This window comes from Helicoverpa armigera, chromosome 2 (genome assembly GCF_030705265.1).
Source record: "Helicoverpa armigera isolate CAAS_96S chromosome 2, ASM3070526v1, whole genome shotgun sequence".
Lineage (NCBI taxonomy): Eukaryota > Metazoa > Arthropoda > Insecta > Lepidoptera > Noctuidae > Helicoverpa > Helicoverpa armigera.
The window spans coordinates 350700-374051 of NC_087121.1; the positions used below are offsets into that span (position 1 = coordinate 350700).

The following is a 23352-nucleotide window of genomic DNA, read 5'->3' on the forward strand; positions in this document are numbered from 1 at the left end:
TAAACTGATAACCCCACACGTGTGGGTTATTCCAGCCCAGATCGAGATACTTTTTAGTTTTTCTTTTAAGATTTTAGCGTATTTTCCAACACCTGACACCTATGATCTGTATTTTTAAAATCGTGATACAAGACCTTTGGGATGGCGAACACTATAAATATTACTTAATAGTAACCTATCTAGCCTTTTTGGGTATTTTGGGTTCAAATTCCAGTATAACAAGATTGACAATATACATGTAGGTAATATCCAAAACAAATGCACATCTGTCTTTGAAATACACCAGGCAGTTTACAGGGCGAACCTTAGGTAGCGCTGGTTGTATTCAAAAATTCTTAATATCGTGAGCTGAAGTAATAGCCTGTGCTATTGAAGTTCTAATAATATCTAAGTCTGGGCCATAGTTCCGTAGAAAAATCTATAGAAAGTAAGTAGCCATGGTTGGCTGTGTTTGGTGGCCCGTCTGTCTTAGGTTAGAGATCTTATTTTATGCTAGGTGCTTAGTTTTTATTGAAGACTTTTAACATTAATTTTAGTCTGACAATGCCATCGGCTGGGGAGTAGCAAAAGTTTGTTAAAATTTTGCTACTCGGCAATAGATGGCGCTTTTGCTAATTTAATTTAGTTCCACAACACTTTTATAGATGGCGCTTATGTAGAAAGGGCCATCGGTTTTTTACGTAGCTGGTGTATTTCCTAGCTTTGGATGTATGTGATTATCTAGGCTTACTTATGTCAACGTAATGGGAGAGCAGTCCTTGATTACAACTTAAACGGCAAGATGCATCACAGAGTATAAACCTCTCTGTATCTATAATATAAAAATGAATCGCAAAATGTGTTGGTAAGCGCATAACTCAACAACGCCTGGACCAATCTGGCAAATTCTTTTTTTGTTGTGTTTGTTATTGTCAGGAGAAGGTTCTTATGAAAAAAAAATAGAGTAAAGTAGAGAAGTCAGTTGACGGGAGCGAAGCCGCGTGTAAAAGCTAGTCTATTATATAAAAATGAATCGCAAAATGTGTTGGTAAGCGCATAACTCAACAACGCTTGGACCAATTTGGCTAATTCTTTTTTTGTTGTGTTTGTTATTGTCAGGAGAAGGTTCTTATGAAAAATAGGGTAAAGTAGAGAAGTCAGTTGACGGGAGCGAAGCCGCGGGCAAAAGCTAGTTTATAATAAAATAAAATCGCAAAGTTATTATAATGAAGATTTATCTGGACGAACTCGAAGTCTGAGCCAGGTGCCTCCCTGTAGCTGCATGTTGAAGCCATCTTTAGACAGCTGTGGAGGATAACATGTCTTCTCGAAGGGATACACTTCCATCTCCCGAATAAGCACGTACAGCATCACTTTAATTTCACAGAGCGCGAAGCGAGAACCTGGGAACAACGCCATCTATTGAATGTTAATTGTACTACAGCGACCTCTATGTAGTGTGACGAAAGTGTATTAGGTATTCAATTAATTTAAATATAATATTTAGACACAACTTTTATATCAGTCAGGTTTTTTTATGGACATTAAACCTGTAGCAAGCGGCAACTAGAAGTATTTTCATGAAAGATTTCTCTGTTTTGGATTATACTTAATCCATTTATATTAAACAACTTTAATGTTCATATGACAAGAGGTTTAAGTAAGAAATACAAAATATAATCTAGAACTCTAAATCAATAACTGCTAAGACAGTGTTTTGTTTACCCTAACACTGAATATTGATCCAATTCTTACCAAAAGCCAAGACTTACCGATACAATTCCTTGGCCCCAATCCAAAGGGGAAGTACGTGAACGGTAAGATTTTGTGTCTGTTTTCAGGTGAGAACCTCTCGGGGTCAAACTTGGTTGGTTCGGGGAAATACTTGGGGTTACGGTGGAACACCCAGGGAGCCACTCCTACACCCTGACCTTCACGAATCTGGAATTGGAATTTACCAGATGAGGAATTGGTTAATTTTCACAAAGCAGTGTACCTATTCTGAGGAGCATGTGGTACTTGAATTTTTAACACATCCAGATAGAATAACTTTTTCAGGTGTACCTGATCAAAAAATGCCTCTTGTCATCTCAAGTAAGTAATTAGTATGAAATACAGTAATGTTTAGGGATATTTACACTGTTACATATTTATCGCGTATATCAGTAAAGATTTACCGTCAACGCACAAAACATTGTGATAGGCAAAAGCAGTGAAACTACAAGGAAATTATAAGCAGTTTCCTAGTACTGATAATTTGTTAAATAGGTATGTCGTAACATAGTGTAATTACTTACAATCAAATCTTTTGTGGCGTTTGGGCTAGGCCTACCAAAATTGTAGTCTTTCACACACATTCTGTCTACAATAGCCGCTGGAGGCCATAATCGCAGTCCCTCTAAAACATAATGTTAATATTATTTTCCAACAATTGTCACTATAGTAATTTTAATTTGCAGTAATAAACTTTCAACATTTTTTCCTGTTCAAATTTCTTTCGCTTTCTAGCTGTCATCCCCATCTTACCAGAAACCACCATATCCAAATACGTCATGCTCTGAATGACGTTATAGTCGATCTTCCCTCGGTTCCTCTCGTCATACTCCCTGATCTCCTGCAGCAGCCTGTCCTGCACGTCAGGGTTGACTGCCAGCTCGTACAGCAAAAACGACATGGAGGTGGAAGCTGTCTCGAAGCCGGCGAATAGGAATAACGCTGCTTGCGCTACGAGGTCTGAGTCTGTCCATTCTGGAAACATTATTATTTGAGACACCTTAACAAGAGGGTAATACTGATATTCCTGTCTATATTGCACATGTTGATTATACAGGGTTATTGGTAAATCACTAACAACCTTGCAGGACTGTATTACTAACGTCATAAACTACAACTTTTGTTCTATGACTTTTTATAAAACATAATATATTTGCCAAAAACAAACCTACAAGATTTCATTGGTCTATCTAACACATTTCTAAGCACGCCCCTACCATTTCTTCACCAACAAAAGGCCCGATCGAGACCAGTCGAGCGATTAGTCGACCTTAGAGTGTGCGGACGAGTCGAGATTATCACACATTACAATAAATTCGTTTGGTGAAGGGTTTGCATTTTTAGAATGAATGCAAGATCTTTGTCTACCCTAAGCCTCCCGAGCACATTCTCGTACCTAGTCATACTTTTGAATTGGTAACTCGCTACGCTACGATTTCCCGCCTTTTTACGAAAAGGTCAAATAAAAAAAAAAACAAAATATCGTCTTCTTCACGTACTGTGTGCCTCGGTGGACGATCACTATCCCTGATGGCATGCAGGAATTGCCCGTAATCTCGTAACCGCTGTGTGGCGGCTAGCTTTGTTACTCAGCTAGGTGTAGGGATGTTTGGGAATCGTATGGCGTATTGGCGACAAGCTTCCGAAACATTGTCATCACACCTAGCCACACACCATTTCCGTGTACTCGACATTTGAATATCGATACGCCATACTGTAAAGATAATTACGTTCACACCACCGAATTTCCCTACAAGGACACGTATGATGCGACGCGGGCGCATAAAAACGACTGACGGCCGCTCGTAAATAGGTCAAACGTCCCCGCCCGAGCCCCGCTCCCTGCTCCCCTCCGCTGTCTTTTGTACTACTGTTTACTGTGCTTCGCATAGACTTCGTAACTTTTAGAGCGTACACTTGAAATATTTTAATTTATGTGTGAAAATTTTGATGAACTAAAATCTGAGAATTATTAAAAGTTATAGAACAAAAGTTTTAGTTTATGATATTAGTAATATGGTCCTGAGAGGTTATTAGTGTGTTACCTATAACCCCGTATAAGTTACATGGGGTAAGATGGTACAATTATCGGCACGGATATCGAGCCATGACCTTCACCTGCGCAGAAGCGATTTATTGGTTTATTGCCTTATGTGTAAAGTGCGCAAAGCGATCCCCACTCTTCCGCCGAGAGCTTAATATCCGTTCCGGTAACTATATGTAAGCTTTTCGTTAAGAGCGTTTAATATAAATTTATTAACAGATTACATTTGAATTTATTAATTAAACTGTGGATATAATGATGAATCATTATACACTTTAATTTATAGGCAAAACTGTACTTAATTATCTAGTATCTAGAAGTAGTATTCATTTATCAAAGTTCAAATATTTTACCATAATTATGTTGCTTTTTGCCAATGTGTGACTCCTCAACTGTAGCAAACCCAGCATCAGTATCGGCGTCATCCTTTTCATGAGTTAGTTGACCTGCATAGAAAGTTATAGCTGTAAATTATCCAGTAGTTTGCAATTTCTCATAGGAAGCGACAATTTTCTTCTGACATCAAATCAATATTTCTAGGTATTAAGAAAAACGTCCGTGGTGTTCACAGCATTAGCCAAAAATATACCTGCAGGCACAGTTAAATAATTATGAAAATAATAACTAATGTAGCTAAAGAAGAAAAAATAAGGCCGTAGTGTCACCTCTCTTGACTTCCATCAGGATGTTGATAAGGTCATTCCGTACGATGTTATTCTTCTCTCTGTCCTGCATTGTGGTCAGCACCACACTTGAGAAGTAGTCCGAAGACTCACGCGGCACCAATGACATCTTCAGCTTCTGCAATTTTTAAAATGGTTTCCTCTTTTATGGTATATTTATATTTATATCCTATATTTTCTTGTATCAAAGCAGGCTGTACGATAATTTGAAATCCTGGTGAGTCAGTAAGTAGATTCAAAATGGGAACGTCGAAAAAATATTGGCAACTAAAAATATTTTAGGATTTGATTTCGGTGGACTCCACTTTCAAGAACTTCACTAACGGTGGGCAAAACTTCAGATTTGATACAGAATTTCGTCAGTTTTGTTTAGTAAAAACCTTCTAACCTGAACAAGATTCGGCAGGCATCTAAAGAAGATGATCTTCAAAATCCTCAGAAAGGTAAACTTGGTGATGGTTTGACTGTGTACGAAGAACTCGTGGTCTGACTCCTGAGAGTTCACCTTCAGCCCGAAGGCGCAGGACGCTATGACGTCATTCGCGTACCTGGTCATCATATCCTTGGCTTCTACGTCGATGTAAGGCTCTGTGGGACAGATGGAGACATTTTAGACTGTTACTGCAGTCTAGTTTCTTGAAAACCGGCTTGGCTGTACTTGTGACAATTCGGTTTTTTGAAGAGCGCTGACCTTTAATATAATTTAATTCTATAGTTCTGTGATCTGTGTAATGCTATGGGCAACAATTTTGCGTCCAAAAGCAGCGTATAAGAGACTAATGATGATGCAACCGGGACAATTTTTTTTTCCTTTTTTCCTTGTAATAAAATACTTGACCCCAATTTCCATGTTGTCTCTTATACTTACTCCCAGAAGCCCTCATCTTCTCTTGGAGTACTCTGATCATCTCCAAAGCGATCTCCTCCATGAAGGGCACCATCAGGCGCATCTTGGAGCTGGTGAACGCTGGACTCATTGTAGACCGCATTGCTTTCCATTCGTCACCTTCAAAAAATAATAATTATACAAATTAGAACAGGGGTTTCGGAGCCTTTAGGGTGCAACTAAAAGAAAATTAGCTTTATAATCCTAATCCTACTAATATTATAATTATAATGTGTAAGTTTGTGAAAATGCATGTTTTCTATTATTTTACGCAAAAACGGCTGGATCGATTTAATTGATATTTTGATAAGCACATCGGCTAATTTTTATCAACACACAACGCGGGCGAGGCCACGAGCGAAAGCTAGTATAAGAATAAATTGGTTTGAAATAAAGATGTGAATGATTGGCGTATCTGTATTGAGTATCTATCAATTGAAACTGTTTCTATGTTTCAGTTTAATAAAGTTGCTTTTCCATTGCACCATAGTTCTCATTCAATTCCTAGTAAATTACACAAAAAATATCTAAAATAAACACCTTTAATCAGCAATCGTGCATTGTTTGTGCTGTTATCTACAAGTTAAATATAGAATGCTTGTACCGTATATATCAGTATATATGTGTAGTACTCGAGATAATGTATAATCGACGTTTATCGACGAGTCATACTCATAAATATTGCAGCGGACAGTCTGCTTGTTGACTGATTTTATTTATTTAACAATTCTGTATTTAGCACGTGATTGTTTTTGTTATTATAAATTGGTTGTTGATGTCTCTCGCTTGTTATTTTTTATTTACATCTTTTAATGTTTTCAAATTTCTGTAAAACAGATTATGTTCTAACTATTCATTACCTAAAAGAAACAGTTAAATTGATTCATCCTTGAATTGCTTAATTGACATAATTGACGTCCCCTCGAATCATTGTATCTATCAAATACTACGTATTATCTAACACTCCATAAGGAAGCCGTTGCTTAACATCTTTGTCAATTGCTTTGTCTTAATCTGCCTAAAACAATCCACCTAGATTTGGGTTGGCTTCCAGTCTAACCAGATGTAGCTGACTACCAGTTTTACGTGGAGCGGCTGTCTATCTAACCTCACCCTTGGTTATGCTGACTATCAGACTTTACAACCCATAATACTTGATACCACATACCTGGGCTGCGGGATTGTTCGAAAGAGTTACCGCGGCCCCGGTACATAAAAGGCCTACGAAGGAACACGACGGTTTATAGTCAGTAAGAGGCTGACACTTCCTCACCGCTGCTAACCCACAGCGTGAGGGGTCATTTGATGATTTTTGGCGTCGTTAAAAAAATACCACGTACCTCGTAGCATCAGCAGTCCTCTCCCGAAGAAAGGATCAAAACTGCTGGTGAAGCTGCGCCTGTCCACGAAGTACTCAAAGTCTTTAACAGTAATCCTCTTGATGGCATCCACGTCGCAGATTATAAATACAGGAGTCACCATGTCGTAATGTCCTACTATCCTGGAAGATTACACAATTGGGTTAAGGGAAAGGACTGCGCTAAAAATGCCGAACTTATACCTACATGAAGGTGCAGGTTTCTTTCAAAAATTAAATTTAAACATACACTGTGCCTGATTAATCGCTTAGTCCAACTCAGGGCGTTATCTGTTCCTGTAGCCTTTTCCTAAATGTGTTTGCGTCGGCTTCCAGTTTAACCGTTCTATTATAACTCACAAATCAACAGCTTCGACAGCCATTGAAATTGGGATAACACAATGGAAACAGCAAACTAACCTGAGCTTCAATATTTCATAATTTTGTTCTCATCCAAGATCAACTTACTTATCATCAGGAAATGTGTTGACAGCTCGCATCAGGGTGTCAATGAAATGCTCCTTCCTCAGGAACGGCCACAAAATATTCCCGAAGATTGGAACTGTGGGGAGATGGTTCACTCCCTGCTTGGACAGCTGGGAGTATATACTTCGAAAGTACAGCAGAACCGCTGACACGATCACTACTACCCATGTTAGCAGCAGGATCATGGCTGGAAGGTATGACACCAGAAATGATATAAGGAAAATGATAGGTATTGATGTAGATCGGTAATCTTGTAATTAGTGAAATTCAAATTATATGATAGCCAATCTAAATCTACAATAATAAATTAATCTAACCGCTGAGCTAACAGCTATTAATGTAAATTTTGTAAGGATTTATGTTATTGTGCAATTACAGAACGAATGTTGATAAAAAATGACAGTATGTATAGCTTATAACAGTAAACCACAATCGCAATATTTTGATGATGATATCTGAGGATTTTGGTGAAACTATTCTTAAGGAAACTTTTTGGGTTGGATTGGACACTATTGGATTGTTTAGTATTTATTTCAAAAACATGTTTTTTTTTTTGTGAAAATTGTTAGTATTATCGTATAAAACAAAATTCACACACTTTCTTCTAAAAGTACAAAATACGAACTTCAGTAAATGACTTCCGACAACAATGTTTACAGATTGATAGACTGGTTTACAAAATAGATGAGTGAACCAACTCGAAACACTAGATAGACAAGTTCCTCAACTACATAACCATGTACACTTTATCTATCCATTTATAACATTATAAATAATATTACTAACCTGCGAGAAAAAACTGCAACTAAATATCTGTGAGACAGGCGGCGCGCGCGTAGTATCGTGACTGAGTGGCCTCTTGACGAAGGGTTCTCGATCATAAACATATGTTTTATTACTGTCGAACTGACTACTGATTAAAGGAGTTTAAAGTACTTTATGTTATCTATTTCTCTTTGTGATTAACTGTATGTCTAGGTTTGAGAAACACAGATGATACATATGAAATAAATAAATGATTATTATTGAAGTAGAATATAAATACAACATAAGTTTAATTTTATTAAAGCGTTCACAGGCATTTCAGAGGGAGAAACTTAAATCTATTATATTATTGAAAAAATATATTAGGTATTGTTGTTAAGTATATAATATTGCCTACTAGACATTTTTTAATAATTTGATCATTTGTCATGCAGAACATGAAATTGGTAACCGAATATTTTTGCTAATAAATTAAAACGCAATAGGTATTTGTGTTTAGGTATTTAATTCGTTAGGTATCTACTCGAGTGTATTGTCAACATCTTAATAACCTGATTTTAATGACTTTGTATTTTTAATTGTCACAATGATACATCATTTTTATATTTATCTCAAAATGTATTGTTGTAAATATTTAAAGTACATATTATATTTTCGTCTATTGCTTGTTATATTTTTTACTATTTTAAATAGGCATTTAAAAGGCTTTATGTAAAAATAATAAGCATAATTATGTTGTAAATTAAACGTAGGGTTTCCGTGGTTTTACTTACTTTCTTATATTACTTTCTAATACTACGCAGTAAGCTTTCAGGTGTAAATCGTATTACTTCTCTGGGTAAATTTTGAATTTGTATTGAAGTTTTATAAACATTGTTCCAGCAGTTTAGCTGTAACAGCGTAACAAACCTACAGACAGAGTTGTCTCCAAGGATAGAAACAACGCGATAGACAGACAATACTCTTCATCATGACTAGTGAAAAATGGATAGGTTATCTTTACCGATACTCAAAATAAAAAATAAAAGTCATTTTTGTAAATATCAAAAACTCGTGACCCAAGAAAATGGAAAACTAATGGTAGCTGGAAGCATTTAGGTAGCAACTCTCTATAAAGGAATGAATTTTAAGCAGTGCACAAAAAAAAACAGGTGGTCCAGAATCAATAACAGAACATATCTGCATCATCAAAATAATTCAGCTGCATGACAGAAAAAAAGTTGTACTAAGTGCTAAGTACCTACCGCCTTTACCAATAAATCAATTTTCATAAGCTTTTCTCAACTATGTTGAGGTCGGCTTCCAGTTTCACCGAGGTGGCTGAGTACCAGCTAATGTTGTGTGCTCGAGTCACCCGGCAAATGTGTTGAGGTGAGGGTACTGCAACTGATTTGAAGTTTCGAAAGAGCTTTCACAGGCCTATTTGAAATAAAAAAAAATCTTTGACTTGACTCAGTTGCTCTCTACAAAACACTGGTAAACTCAGCGGCATTCGATGAGACTGGAAGCAGACCCCAACATAGTTTGGAAAAGGCTATTCAAGTTACATTATTATAATACCTACATACTTCTTATATACGAACTTACCTACTATCTAATATCAATGAGAATTGGTGTATTGGTAAAGGTATAGGGAATTTTTAACTTTTCTGGCTTCTGATTACCCGTAACGACTGCCAAAGTTGGCAACTGACAGTCCTGACCAACCAATTCTACGTGCTTTCGAGAAAGTTATCATGATAGGATGGTCATTCATCGCACGTAGTCCAACTCCTCACTAGAAAACCAATTTAAGGGTACATAATAGTGTACCCATAAATTGGTTAATAACATCGAAATCCTATACAGGTCATTGACTTGCCCTTTATCATTGTTGACCGCTAAAATTGCATTCATTAAAATACCAATGCAATATAAACTTTGTACCACAACTTTAAGATTCATATTCGAATGCGAGTGAACCATGAATCATCTGTCCTTATTTGGAAACAGGTTTGCAGGCAGTGAAGAACTGACGTAAGCATTGCAATAAAGATGTAAAACCTGAAATAACTGGATATAGGTACTTAAGGAAAAGCAAAATATATTGAAAAAAACCGGCCAAGTGCGAGTCGGACTCGTGCACGAAGGGTTCCGTAAATTACAGTTAAATCAACCTATCTCAAAAACTATAAGAGATTCTTTGATCAAACCAAAAATCGTTGAAAGAGTTAATTAGCATGCATCACCTCTATTTTTTTTAGAATTTTATACCCCGTAGTTATAAAAATAGAGGGGGGGGGACATACTTTTTACGACTTTGAGAGCTGATATCTCAAAAACCGTTCACTTTAAGAAAAATGTTTTTTAGAAAACTTTATATCATTTTAAAAGACCTTTCCATTGATACCCCACACGGGTATGTACATCGAAAAAAAAAATTTCATCCCTCAGTTACATGTATGGGGGGCCCCACCCCCAATTCTTTTTTTTACTATTTAGTGTCATATTTTTGTAGCGGTTCATACAACACATATTCCCATCAAATTTCATCACTGTACTACTTATAGTTTCCGAGTAAATCGGCTGTGACAGACGGACAGACGGACAGACGGACAGACGGACATGACGAAACTATAAGGGTTCCGTTTTTGCCATTTTGGCTACGGAACCCTAAAAAGGTATAATGTTTGTCCTAATTATGTAGTTTTTTTTCATACAAAGTGACTTGAAATGCACTGCAGTATCAATAAGGTATGAGACAATCGTTTACATATAAGTGATGCAATATGCAAATCGCCTATGATTGCTATGACAAATTGATTACCATCTTTTACATAATAGGGTCTTGTCTTAGTTTTAATTTGAATATAAGATAGTTATAGTTAATATGGTAGGTATGTGGTGCAATACGGCGCCAATATAAGTAACTGTGTGAAGATTGAGGAAAACGATAACTTGAGCAACTCGGAGTAATTCTGATTTCTTATTCACGTGTAAGGAAGAACATTGTGTTGCAATCTGATTCTAATAATATTATAATTATTTCTTATCAATGTATTTGGGTGAAATACTAGTTGACGATCATCAATGATGGGTTGCACCAGTTAACCAAACGATTTTCAGTTGTAAAATTGCTGATTTGATCAATGGGCGGCAAGTATACGGCTGGTCATGGTTTGGAAATCGTTATATTAAGATGGTGTAACTTGCCCTAATTTATGACAAATGGTTAGACCATCAAAAACTTTTCTCTGCAAAAGACAACTGATTACCGTTTTATTATGAGTTTGGCATTCTAAGAATAAAACTGGCATCATAGTGAACCCACTATTTTATTTTTACGGGTTTCATTTAAGCATTTACATTCATACACATCGCGATGTAAGTCTGACACCAGTCTTACGAAAGGGTACCGGGTTGCCCGGGTAACTGGGTTGAGGAGGTCAGATATACAGGCAGTCGCTCCTTGTAAAACACTGGTACTTTTATTTTTTTTAACGACGTCAAAAATCATCAAATGAACCCCTCCCGCTGTGGGTTAGCAGCGGTGAAAGCGTGTCAGACTCTTACTGACTAAAAACCGTCGTGTTCCGTCGTAGGCCTTTTATGTACCAGGGCCACGGTAACTCTTTCGAACAAGCCCGCAGCCTCGGCAGGCCTTGGCCCTGTTGGGCCCCGCTTGGGTTGCTGACATCTCTTTGAGGAGTGCGTGGAACAACGCGCGCAGCCGACAGCCGCCACGGGTCTGTTGTTTAAAAATAGACATGAGCGATGAGCCACCCGAACTCACCGCCCACAGACCCACGGCTACGGTGGCCGGGAGTCGTCTCGCGACACCCGGCGCTCGTGGTGTCTACCTGGTCCAGCGCAGCGGCCGGGATGAGAGGTGCGAACTCTCTAACGTTCCGCCGCCTCCTTCTCGAGTATGACTGCTACGCAGAAGGAGGCGACGGCATCCCATTCCCTCTCGCCCCGGACCATGGCCTGAACCAGAGACGGACGCGTGAGGTCGCCGTCGCCTAAAGCCTCGACGAGGACCCAGCGGTGCCCTTCCCACGCAGGGCATTCCTGGACTGTGTGGTCAACCGTGTCCTCGGGGCTGTCCGCACAGTGGTGACACCCGGACGCCTCCTGACGACCGATTCGATGCAAGTACCTCCCGAAACAACCGTGTCCGGTGAGGTACGTGAGGGCGCCGTGACTCCTCAAGAGCCACTCCTCAAAGAGGGGACTTACCGCCACTATGGAGGCGTGCCTTAAAACACTGGTACTTGGCTGCATCCAGTGAGACTGAAAGCCGACCCCAATATAGTTGAGAAAAGGCTCGGGAGATGATGACGATGATGACATATCGTGATGTGTAAATGATACAACACTTAGACCGAAGCATCTGTTGATGTTCTATAAACTTGAAAGTAGGCAAGTGTGACTAGAATTATTTTAGGCAAGCGTGCTCCATCTTCGACCACATCAGGGGAGATAGTGGCCAAAAGCGAGCCTATCAACAATAATAACTATATATATTACCAGATTATGATTATATACATACTTAGGATCAATTAATCGATAAATCATAAAGATTAGGTTCTTACCTACGCTATTATAATTAGAGATTATTAGGTAGGTATCGCAATTATTTATTCTTGACAGTCACAATGACTTGTATATTCAAAGATTATGTGTAAATTACTGGTAGGTAGATATAAGTTACTATCTATTTCTTTAACAAAGGGTTGTTGATATAATTAGTCGTTATGCACTTATCTCCCGGATCTATCGCTACTATTGACGTCAAAATGTTAAGAGGCAGCTCTAAGTGCTCCAGAAACGTGTAGAATTTTGGAATTAATGGACACTTAATGAAAAGACTTATATTGTTTCATATGTATATAGACTTATTATTCATTAAATATACTTTCGATGATCCGCTTCTAACTCGTTACATTTGATACGACACATTTGGTACCTATCCCTGTTTTGTAAACAAAAGGCTATCGTGGCTTTTCTACTTGATCACTTGCTTTTACGCTTAGATCCGAAGGCTGTCAAAGAAACAAGCAAAACAAAAAACTGTCAATTAAACGTCAAAGGGGCCACGCCATGGAGAACAAAATGACTAGAGGAGATGTCGTAACGCAAAATCTCCGAAGAAAACTGCGGGTGTTCAGGGGACGTTCCGCGCTACGCGACGGGGCACGGTGCAGTGGGTGGAGCGCCTTAGAACCCGCCTACTTATCAAAATAAAATCACCAATCAGTCAAGACCAATCTATGTCAAAATGGTAATGATTTGACAAGAAACCCGAATGCCTTGCTAGTTCTGGCAATTCACCGTCGTGATCACGCCTACCGTAGGTTACCGTGATTTACAGAAAGGCGCCTGACCTACATCCACTATGGCATATCCGCTATCTTTCCTTCCTCCGTGGTCTTCCCTTAAGTCCTAAAGTTCTTTTAAAATAAAGTAGATATCTACCTTAAGATTTCACCAATTAATAAATCAATGGGCCGAGGCTAGAGAGCAGTTTTATTTTTTAAGAGCAAATAAAAATCGACGACATTTTTCAAGCGGCAACGCAAAAATGCTGACGGCAATTCTTTTGGAACATAATCTTGTAACCCGTTTCAAAGGGCCACATAGAATCATGACTGATTTTATTGAAGGAATATGGCCAAGTCCTTTGTAGAGTTAAATAGGCAACTTAAAAGTAGGTATGTAAATACAAATCTAAATGTTTTTGTACTGCGAACGCTCAATAATATTATGTAAACATTTTTTTACTTAAATAGTAAACAAATAATGTTTTGACATACATAATTACGCGGGGTCAAAAGTAACACGAGTTTATCGGTTTCATCTGTCGTATCTATAACGGTACGAGGTGATTCTTTGACTCTTTCACCAGAATGCGAGTTACCGGTAATAGGCAATAGTTTATTTATGTAAGAGTTCGTGTAAACGGTTGATGTGAGAAGTTAAATAGTACAAAAAAGCACAAAGGTATTCCTCATTTCTTAGGAAATCTTTTGAAGCAAGCCCGTTTTGAGAGACTTTAATCGGCATTAGTAGTATTGTTAAAAGCAAACATTTTTGGAACCTTTTAGCTGTTCAATAACTTAATTGGGTTCTTTCGTAAGTACTTCAAGGGAATCATCTGCTTACTATAATAATAAATACACCTCTATCATCGTCTGCCTAGCCTTTTCGTTTTTTTTTCTTGTCCCCTTGTTTAGGTTAGCTTTCAGTTTAACTGCATGCAGCTGAGTACCAGTGTTTTACAAGGAACGACGGCCTATCTGAGCTCCTCAACCCAGTTACTCTGGCAACCTGATACCTGTTTCTGGCTTCTGGCTCCTCGTAACTATTGCCAATGATGTTCAAATGAAACACTGAAGATCTCATCATCTCTCTCCCGAGGCTGTCATAACAGGCGACTAAGGGAGCTAAGGCCTAGTGCATTCCACCAGCACTTTGGGTTACCTGCAAGGTGGTGGACAGTCCACCTCAATAGCATTCCTAAGGAGGGTTAGCGTCAGGCAGGCGGCCGGCTATATGTTGACTCGATCTAGACTTCTATGTTGCAATTTTTATTATTTTTTATTACAATATGCGCTAATTTCCACAAGGAGCATTTTAATATCGAAAAGGCTGAAAACTTTGAAAAGACGTTAACTGCACGTAAGTTTCAGCTTTGATATTGTATAGCAACAATAATTACCTACATTTTGCAATATTCTTTTGTATTTAATGTTTATAAAATAAATATATGACATAAAAATAGCTTCTTTATTTTTACTTACTGCCGCAAAATCCGTCTGCTAAATTGCGCATCGTAACGTACTATCGTATCAGATAAATACGTTCTATTTTAAATTGTAATTGGTAAATAAAAATAAGTGTTAAGCTTTTCAGCAGGGTATATACCTACTTAGCGATAACGTGAGATATACAAACGTATCTACATATATATTAGCTTAGCTCGCTCTTAGTACAATCAGAAACGGCTTAACCGCGTTTCAAGTCACACGTTCGCGCGTTCCAAACTTGAATTTGAGGTTTAAATTACGCATTTTTGTAATAAAAAATTGTGCCTGTTACAAATTCTAGTGTTGTGACAACATAAGTAGTAAGTTATTTTTTATATTTGCATTTATTATTGTTTTATTTCCGTATTTTTGTTTACGTTTTTTGTGACAGTTACTTTTATTGGTAGTCGGCAAAAACTTGTTTGTTTACAATATTTTTTTCTATAGTACACAATTGTTTTGGTAGGTACTTTTTTGTCTCCGATGAGTTAACTAATTGATTAGGTTAATCTTGGTATTGATTTATTTATTTGACTATTTAAAAACTAACGAAGAAAAATAAATGAATTGCAAATTCGTGAATGAGACCGATTATTACGAAATATTAAGATTACTAGACCGCGAATAATACTGGTTATATAAGAACGCGTAATTATGTAAAATAAAGAAAGTTAAAACTGAAACCAGTTTTAAAACAGAGTTAAAGGCTTTTAGCATTAAATCTTAAATCAACTGAGAATAACGAACCATACGTCTAGGATGTTTTAGTATACATAATTCTAGAATCAAATTATAATTTTCATTTGAAGGCTTTTTTAATTTTCATAAATTTATTGTAATTACAAAGTATTACAGTGAACCGTAAGCCGAACGTAATAGGGAGATATAATAGATAGAGGATTAAATACAGTACATAGTTACAGTAGGTACCTATGGTTTAGTTTATAATCATTAGTGCTACATACTGCGACTCGATAGATAATTATTGTTACCTACTTACGCTTCTACAAGCATTTGCATGCATTATATATTGTAAACATGATACTACGTGAGCTTTGTACAAATAAAGTTAAATAACAATCTCCAAACAATGTTAATTTACTAATACATGGAAAATGCAAGGGCTTTACTTATCGTGATCTCATAAAGAGAAGAGATAGATAAATTACAAAACTAAAGCGGTTATTGTTCGCTTGATATTAATTAGCAATTGTACGTGAAAAAAACTCGTTTTCTGAAGTATCTCATACGATTAATTAAAAAATATAATGATAAAACTTACCGATGGACTTATTATGCTAAGTACATGAGCACCTAAATATTGAATGAGTCGTATGAATAAACTGTGAATCGTCTAACACGCCCGGTACTTGTGCAAAATTACTTGGTAAACAATAATATTATGATTTGAAATCTCGTTTCAAACCGGTTTTTATTACGTTTTGGTTACCAGGTTTTAATGACATTTAAAAACTGTGTATTAAGTTTAACATTGTCGAGTCATCACTTTTGATATGTTTTAAATTCTGAGTTTAACAATTTAATTCTACTACTACATGCAAAAGGAAAAATAATTTAGGAATTTAAGTTTTGAAGTTTGTTCTATGTAGGTATAAAACATTTACCTAAATCTTTAAGTCTTCTCATCATCCTCCGAGCCTTTTTCCCAACTATGTCGGGGTCGGCTTCCTTCCAGTCTAACCGGATTCAGCTGAGTACCAGTGCTTTACAAGAAGCGACTGCCTACCTGACCTCGTCAACCCAGTTACCCGGGCAACCCGATACCCTTTGGTTAGACTGGTGTCAGACTTACTGGCTTCTGACTTACCCGTAACGACTGCCAAGGATGTTCAATGACAGCCGGGACCTACAGTTTAACGTTTAAATCTTTAAGTCTTCTCGTTAAGTACTAAATGTTATTAGAAATTTTTCTTTGCTGGTATAAACGATCGAGATCACATGTAAAAATCGGTAATGAAAATCTTTATTCCACAATTAATTAAAGAAGATTAATGAATTGACATTAACAATGCAAATTATAATCCTTATATAAATCCTGTCGAGTGGTTTACCTTGGCACTGAGACATGAAGCGTACTTATTTACTAACACTTAGAAAACACGTGGTACAAAATGTGTACAGATAGGTACAATGTTAATTATGTACTTAAACGTAATCAAGATAATTATAATTGTCTGTCTGTGTCTTTATCTAACCTTACATGAAGTTAATACTAAAGTACATGTTTTGAAGATAGCAACTGATAAAAAACCTGAAATCATTTAGGCTTTAAGGAAGCCACATCAATTACGTTATCTATAAGGATGATCCAAATAATTTAAATATAGATAAAACCGTTTTGTTGCTTGTAGAATCAACTCGAAGATATAGATATTCTATTTAATGAAGGTTATAATATAACAAAAAGTGTCATGAAAGTGCAAAATGATCCTAAAGATTGGTGTGATTTCGTACATAAAAATGAAAACGATGAATAATAATAAAAAGACATAATTGTTTTGACTTTGAAATAAAAAAAAAAACAATTGAAGATCTCAATGAAGACAAAATATCAGCAGAAATAATAACTCTAAACACAAAAGTTGTTACAGAGCATGATCCTAGCTCTGGTGTGGGTGGCGGTGCTGATCGCCGTGGCGGTGCTGTACCTCCGCCAGGTCTATTCCCGGTTCTCTCGATATGGCGTGAAGCAATTCAGGCCGGTGCCCATCTTGGGCAACATGACCAGGATCCTCCTCAAACAAGATCACTTCGTAGACGATACCATGAGATATTATAACAGCTTTCCTGAAGAGAGGTAAGGCTTTTTAGATATTTTTTATGACTAGTTGTTTATATAAACAGTGGTCTTTATCTCTGTGTCCACACTACGTTTCATCTGTCTTCTATCAATGTGAGAAAGAGAAACAGAAAAGTTTACATTTGCTTGTTTGTGTTAATAAGGTTTTGCTTCCTGTGTTGCTATAACTGTAATTATGAGATATTCAATCGTTTATTTCTTTTTGACAACTTCTGTACCTAAATTGACTTAGGAAGATTTTAAAATCATCCTGTTCACAGGTTTGTGGGCAAGTTTGAATTCATCAAGGAGTTGGTGGTGATCCGCGACATTGAGCTGGTGAAGAAGATCGCCGTCAAAGACTTTGAACACTTTCTCGATCACCGCTCTATGTTCAGTTCCAGTGACTCTTTCTTTTCTAGAAACTTATTCTCTTTGAAAGGTATGGAAACCTCAATATTGTTTTTCATTATCAAATTCTAAAGAGATTCAAAGATGAGAAACGGTTTATAAAAATATATATATTTTTTAAAGGTCAAGAATGGAAAGACATGCGTTCGACTTTAAGCCCAGCTTTCACAAGTTCCAAGATGCGTATGATGGTGCCCTTCATGGTGGAAGTTGGTGACCAAATGATGGCTGCGATTAAAAATAAGATCAAGGAATCTGGAAGTACGTGTGAAAGTTATCTGATAGTATGCAGGGACATCCAAGAGATTTAAGTTAGATAGTGACATCATTTTCCCAATATTTTGATAAATAAAATCTACTGTTCTATCGCTAAGCTATAACTTTTCAGAACGTCTATGTACTTAAGCTTAATACTTTTACAGATGGCTATATAGACATCGAGTGCAAGGACCTGACGACTCGTTATGCCAACGACGTGATAGCCTCCTGCGCCTTCGGTCTGAAGGTGGACTCTCACAACGAAACTGACAACGAGTTTTACACCATGGGCAAGCTGTCTTCCACCTTCAACTTCCGTCAGATGCTAGTGTTCTTCTTTATTGCAAATGCACCTACAGTTGCTAAGGTACCTGAATTTTCCTGTGTAAGCCATTGCTGTGGTGAAAGGCATAATGCTTTAGCTAGTTATATGCGAGTGATAGGTATGATTTGAATTTTTGAATAATTGTTAAAAGAAATTAGGGCTGTTTAATTTTTGTGTGGAACCTCATATTGTTTTGTTTAAAGAGAATGTAATTACAGTCTAAAAAGTGACTAATGAAGTTAGATTAGGCCGACTAATTAAAATCTAAATACAACATCTAAAGTCCAGAGTATAATAAAAGTCAATAAACTTTACCTAACTTACGATAACCATAAAAGATAAGAAAGTTATGATTATGATAATATTGGTTTTGACACTCTTTGTTTACCTACTTGTACTTAAAAAATGAAATGACATTCTAGAATATTGCGATACAGTCAATGTACCACAATTCATAACAAAATCACGCGGTTTCAAGGTTAGTGTAGTAACGATGGATGAACGGACGAGGCTTGCAATCAAAGCATTATCTTGAACGTTAGGATTTCATTCGTTTAGTGCAGTACCGCTTCATAGTAAACAAGTAAGATTTGTTGCTTAGGAGTATTGTTTCAAATAGGTTCACCCAAAAATATCCGAGAGCTTTGTTAAAAGTATTATACCCACATACAAGAGGAAGATTAAAAGTCAACTAATCATGAGATGGTTGCAGAATATTTTTTTATAAAGAAATATACTTATTTGCCCACAGATCCTTAAACTGGATTTCCTTTCGGAAGCGGCGAAGAAGTTTTTCAGGAATTTAGTCCTTGATACCATGAAGAATCGTGAGCTGAACCATATCATTAGACCTGATATGATTCATTTGCTTATGGAAGCTAAAAAAGGTAAACGTGTTGTTTAAAAAAAATGGATCTACTTGGTATTAAAAATTGAAAACTGACTGAAATACTATTAATTATTTTTCAGGTAAACTGACTCACGAGGAAATTAAATCTAATGATGTAACTGCTGGCTTTGCGACAGTTGAAGAATCTGCCGTGGGACATAAGGAAATTACTAGAGGTGCGTTGATTATTCGTTTTTGTCTTATCTATACTAATATTATAAAGAGGAAAACTTTGTTTGTTTGGTTGTAATGAATAGGCTCAAAAACTACTGGACAGTTTTTAAAAATTCTTTCACCATTCGAAAGCTACATTATCCACGAGTAACATAGGCTATATTTTATCCCGGTACGGGCAGTAGTTACCACGGGACGCGGGTGAAACCGCGGGAAAACGGCTAGTTAAGAATATAACAACAGTTGATTATGGTTGGTCCGAACAATGATAAGAAAAAAACTTAAATTACGTGAGTGGTGTAGAATTACATGAAGTAATTGAATATTTGTACTGATACTATGTTACGGACATGACAAGTAACCTTGTGCACTGTGGTTGTGATCTTACTCTTATATGATATTTTATGAATAGGTTCCATCATATCCAGCTTTTACCTTAACTTCTAGAAAAGTCATCTTTGCACTCTGTGTTGCAAAAAATTCTATTATTTTCCTGTTGTAGACAAATATTATCGAAATTCTATTCAAATTCCAGTGTGGACTGATGAAGACCTCATCGCTCAGGCAGTATTATTCTTCATCGCCGGTTTCGAGACCGTGTCTTCTGGCATGTCATTCCTGCTGTACGAGCTGGCTGTGAACCCTGACGTCCAGGAGCGCCTGGCGCAGGAGATCAAGGAGAACGATGCCAAGAACGGCGGCAAGTTCGACTTCAACTCCATTCAGAATTTGCAGTACATGGATATGGTTGTGTCCGGTAAGCATAAAAATATCTTTTGCTACAAGCTATCTCTGAGCAAGACAACTTATTTATAAGCATTGATATCCAAGAACTGCTTGTTAAAATGCAAACAAACAAGAAAGAATCATTTTGAATCCAAACAAGCCTCAATCTTTATAATATTGCTTACTTTACAGAACTGCTGCGCCTGTGGCCTCCTGGGGCCGCACTGGATAGGATCTGCACTAAGGACTACAATTTGGGAAAACCTAACGACAAGGCCAAACATGATTTCATTGTGAGTTAATTTTTATTCATATCTCTGTCAAAGAAAGCTGTGGTTTAGATTAGAAAAACGTAAGTGTTTAAAACATCACCTTCACTTCAAGCCACAAAAGGCTTACTTACTGACTTTGTAGGCGAATTCATATTTTGGAATCAGTAAAATTATAAAGCACCTAACATTCTTTTTGCATCCACAGGTCCGGAAAGGCACAGGCATCAGCATACCAGCGTTTGCCTTCCACCGCGACCCCCAGTTCTTCCCGAACCCTGAAAAGTTTGACCCTGAACGGTTCTCCGAGGAGAACAAGCACAACATCCAGAGTTTTGCCTACATGCCCTTCGGTATTGGACCCAGGAATTGTATAGGTGAGGACTGATGACACCTATAATTTTTTTATGTTAACATGGCTTAGAAACTAAGCGTCAAATACGACTGTATGGATCCTGTTATACGCTTAGTATTATTTACAAACGGTATGCGGTAACACTCTATGTTCATACCGTGCGCCTAAAATTAATGTATTTGTCGCTTCGTATCAACTCGTTGCTAATTTAATAAAAGAGTGGAATACTATGCATACTAAACTCATCCTACGGAATCTGCTGAATCCCCAAAATCATTTTAGGGTTATAGACTATAATGTTTTTTTCTATATACTAACTAGCGCCAAAATTCTAATGAACCCTAGAAAAGAGCTTACAAAAAAATATTATTTCATTTCTCAGGATCAAGATTTGCTCTCTGCGAGATGAAGGTGATGGCATACCAGATTCTGCAGCATATGGAGGTATCTCCCTGTGAGAGGACTTGCATACCAGCCAAGCTTGATACCGAGACCTTCAACATGCGACTGAAAGGAGGCCACTGGCTTAGATTCAGACCTAGGCAGTAGAGGACACGACTGATCGGACTATACGAATCACTCCCCACAGTGATTTGGGTTCAAAATTAAAGTGAGATTTTGTTGTTAAAAAGGATTATAGCTTTAATATTGTTGTTGAATTTGATATTATTATTTACATTTAACTTTAACGATAACCGAACTATTTTCGACAAACTATTTTCGCTGATTTAACCTATGGGCGGCACGTTTATGGTTGGTTATCGTTAAATAGTGTAACTGGGTCTTAAATTAATTATTTTTAGTAAGATATGTACAGCGTTTCTCCGCTCAAACAATAGTGGCGATATTTAATTATCCAAACCGATTGTACTGTTTCATATCCTAGCTGAGTTTTCCTCTATTTTACTCTACAGGAAATTAAGCTTGGTACATTCAATTCAGCCTAATGTGTGTATGTGATATAGAATAAATCTAAAGGTTCATTTACAATGTGGGTTTTTCTTTGTACTCTTTTCCTAGCTAATGCCCTAGATGGCGCTGCTCTTGGTATTTTATTGAAAGGAACGGAACGTATCTTGGCAACGTCATATAATTTTGTGGTCCTATAACAAAACTTCCTTGTCTTGTAAAAGAATAAACATGACATAAAAGGAGAAAACAAGTCTTTCAGATTATTATCCAAATGTTCCCAGAGATTTTGAAAACAATTTGTCCAAAAATCTGACTTTCTTGAACTAAGCCACATAAGGGCTCGGCGCCATGTTTTTTTACCTTGGCATTTTGGCAAAGGCCCAGTAAAGTGCTAGTTGTCTTGGGAACTATTTTTTGAATTCTCAAAAAGAAAACCCCCCATTGAAATATTTGTGAAAATATTTTACTTTCACGAATGTCATAATGTAGATTTGAATATAACAAGAAATAATAATGTAAGTACAGAATGTACTTGTGTAATATTAATCATTGGGTATTCAATCATCATCATCATCATCAGCCTATCGCAGTCCTCTGCTGGGTATTCAATGCAATGCGCCAAACTGAGAAAGGTACTAATTTTTGAAAGTAATTGTTTTTTATATAATTACTTGTAATTGTATTTAAAACTTTTATCTTACCGATTGGTGGATTTGTGATAGTGATAAAAGTAGTGATTGTAATATATTATAATTTATGAGATTATTTAATGTAAAGGATTAATTTATAGAAACATGATGTAATTAGGTAACACATTGCTTACCTTTATATGAACTGGTATTCAATATACGTACGTTGATGTTAAAAAATAAAATGTTAACAAATACTATGGTTTTAATTACTTTATCCCTGAATTATTTTCGAAGCCACTTCTACCCATTTATTGCGATTATGTAAAAGATAAATACCTAGGTTATTTTTGGAAGTAAACGAATATAATTTTTGAGCCTATACAACTCTACTTTTTACATCAGCCATCAGAAAAACCCATTGATAAAAGATTTGCAGACCAAATATAAATAAACACTGATATTATCAGATAAGATACAATTTAAGTCTAAGCTATATGTACTGGAAGGTTTATATCGCAGTGAGACAGCAATTATTATCGGCCTTTTTTTATCAGGGAGAAAATCCTCATGGACTACCCTCCACCTGGGGTCGGTGGAGGGGGTGTGCCGGACTCTTACCGGCTAAAATCCCACCCAAATTATGAAAGTTAGATACACCAGCAGTGGGCAACCCACTGTAACTCACGGAAAATGGTTGTACTATTTAACTGTAACGATAACCAAACTATGACTATAGTCTGTTTTTTAATCTCGTAGACTAAACTGACATTACGAGTGTTGTCAGTTTATTGCAAATTCTTAAATAGTGATGTGGCACGACCGAAACTTAGCGTAAATAAA

At 36.8% G+C, this 23352-nt stretch overlaps 3 protein-coding genes across 4 annotated transcripts; 1 reads left to right on the forward strand and 2 right to left on the reverse strand.

Annotated features, from left to right (window-relative positions):
- Positions 1-1197: 1197 nt before the first annotated feature.
- On the reverse strand, positions 1198-16142 carry LOC110378474 (cytochrome P450 9e2). 2 transcript variants are annotated; one of them, XM_064042274.1, is made up of 12 exons: positions 16044-16142; positions 7995-8080; positions 7191-7395; positions 6706-6866; positions 5348-5485; positions 4868-5067; positions 4462-4597; positions 4150-4242; positions 2506-2727; positions 2277-2377; positions 1752-1920; positions 1198-1382 (listed from the first exon to the last, which is right to left on the reverse strand). In XM_064042274.1, exons 3-12 carry the CDS (start codon positions 7391-7393, stop codon positions 1201-1203), a joined length of 1605 nt encoding a protein of 534 aa, XP_063898344.1. In that variant the 5' UTR covers positions 7394-7395; positions 7995-8080; positions 16044-16142; the 3' UTR covers positions 1198-1200. The 2 variants fall into 2 exon arrangements, with proteins under 2 accessions (XP_063898344.1, XP_021193424.3); XM_021337749.3 differs by lacking the exon at positions 7995-8080 and having other exon boundaries at positions 16044-16065.
- On the reverse strand, positions 11853-12305 carry LOC135118666 (uncharacterized). The gene has a single exon (XM_064041262.1). It carries the CDS (start codon positions 12303-12305, stop codon positions 11853-11855), a length of 453 nt encoding a protein of 150 aa, XP_063897332.1.
- On the forward strand, positions 14948-21958 carry Cyp9a17v2 (cytochrome P450 CYP9A17v2). Its single transcript, NM_001354794.1, is given in 11 exon segments — positions 14948-15081; positions 17365-17579; positions 17843-18003; positions 18096-18233; positions 18395-18597; positions 19307-19442; positions 19525-19620; positions 20154-20375; positions 20537-20637; positions 20822-20990; positions 21351-21958. Coding segments are annotated over 10 exon segments (1596 nt in total). The 5' UTR covers positions 14948-15081; positions 17365-17376; the 3' UTR covers positions 21518-21958.
- Positions 21959-23352: the final 1394 nt, after the last annotated feature.

Bases quoted from the DNA above. Each gene is read 5' to 3' on its own strand.
- LOC110378474 (XM_064042274.1), bottom strand. From the start codon at position 7,393: ATGATCCTGCTGCTAACATGGGTAGTAGTGATCGTGTCAGCGGTTCTG. The intron at 5,486-6,705 runs GTACGTGGTATT...TATTTTTTGAAG, and splicing joins AGGACTGCTGATGCTACGAG to GTGACGAATGGAAAGCAATG. The intron at 1,921-2,276 runs GTAAGTAATTAC...TTCCAATTCCAG, and splicing joins ACGCCACAAAAGATTTGATT to ATTCGTGAAGGTCAGGGTGT.
- LOC135118666 (XM_064041262.1), bottom strand. From the start codon at position 12,305: ATGTCATCATCGTCATCATCTCCCGAGCCTTTTCTCAACTATATTGGG.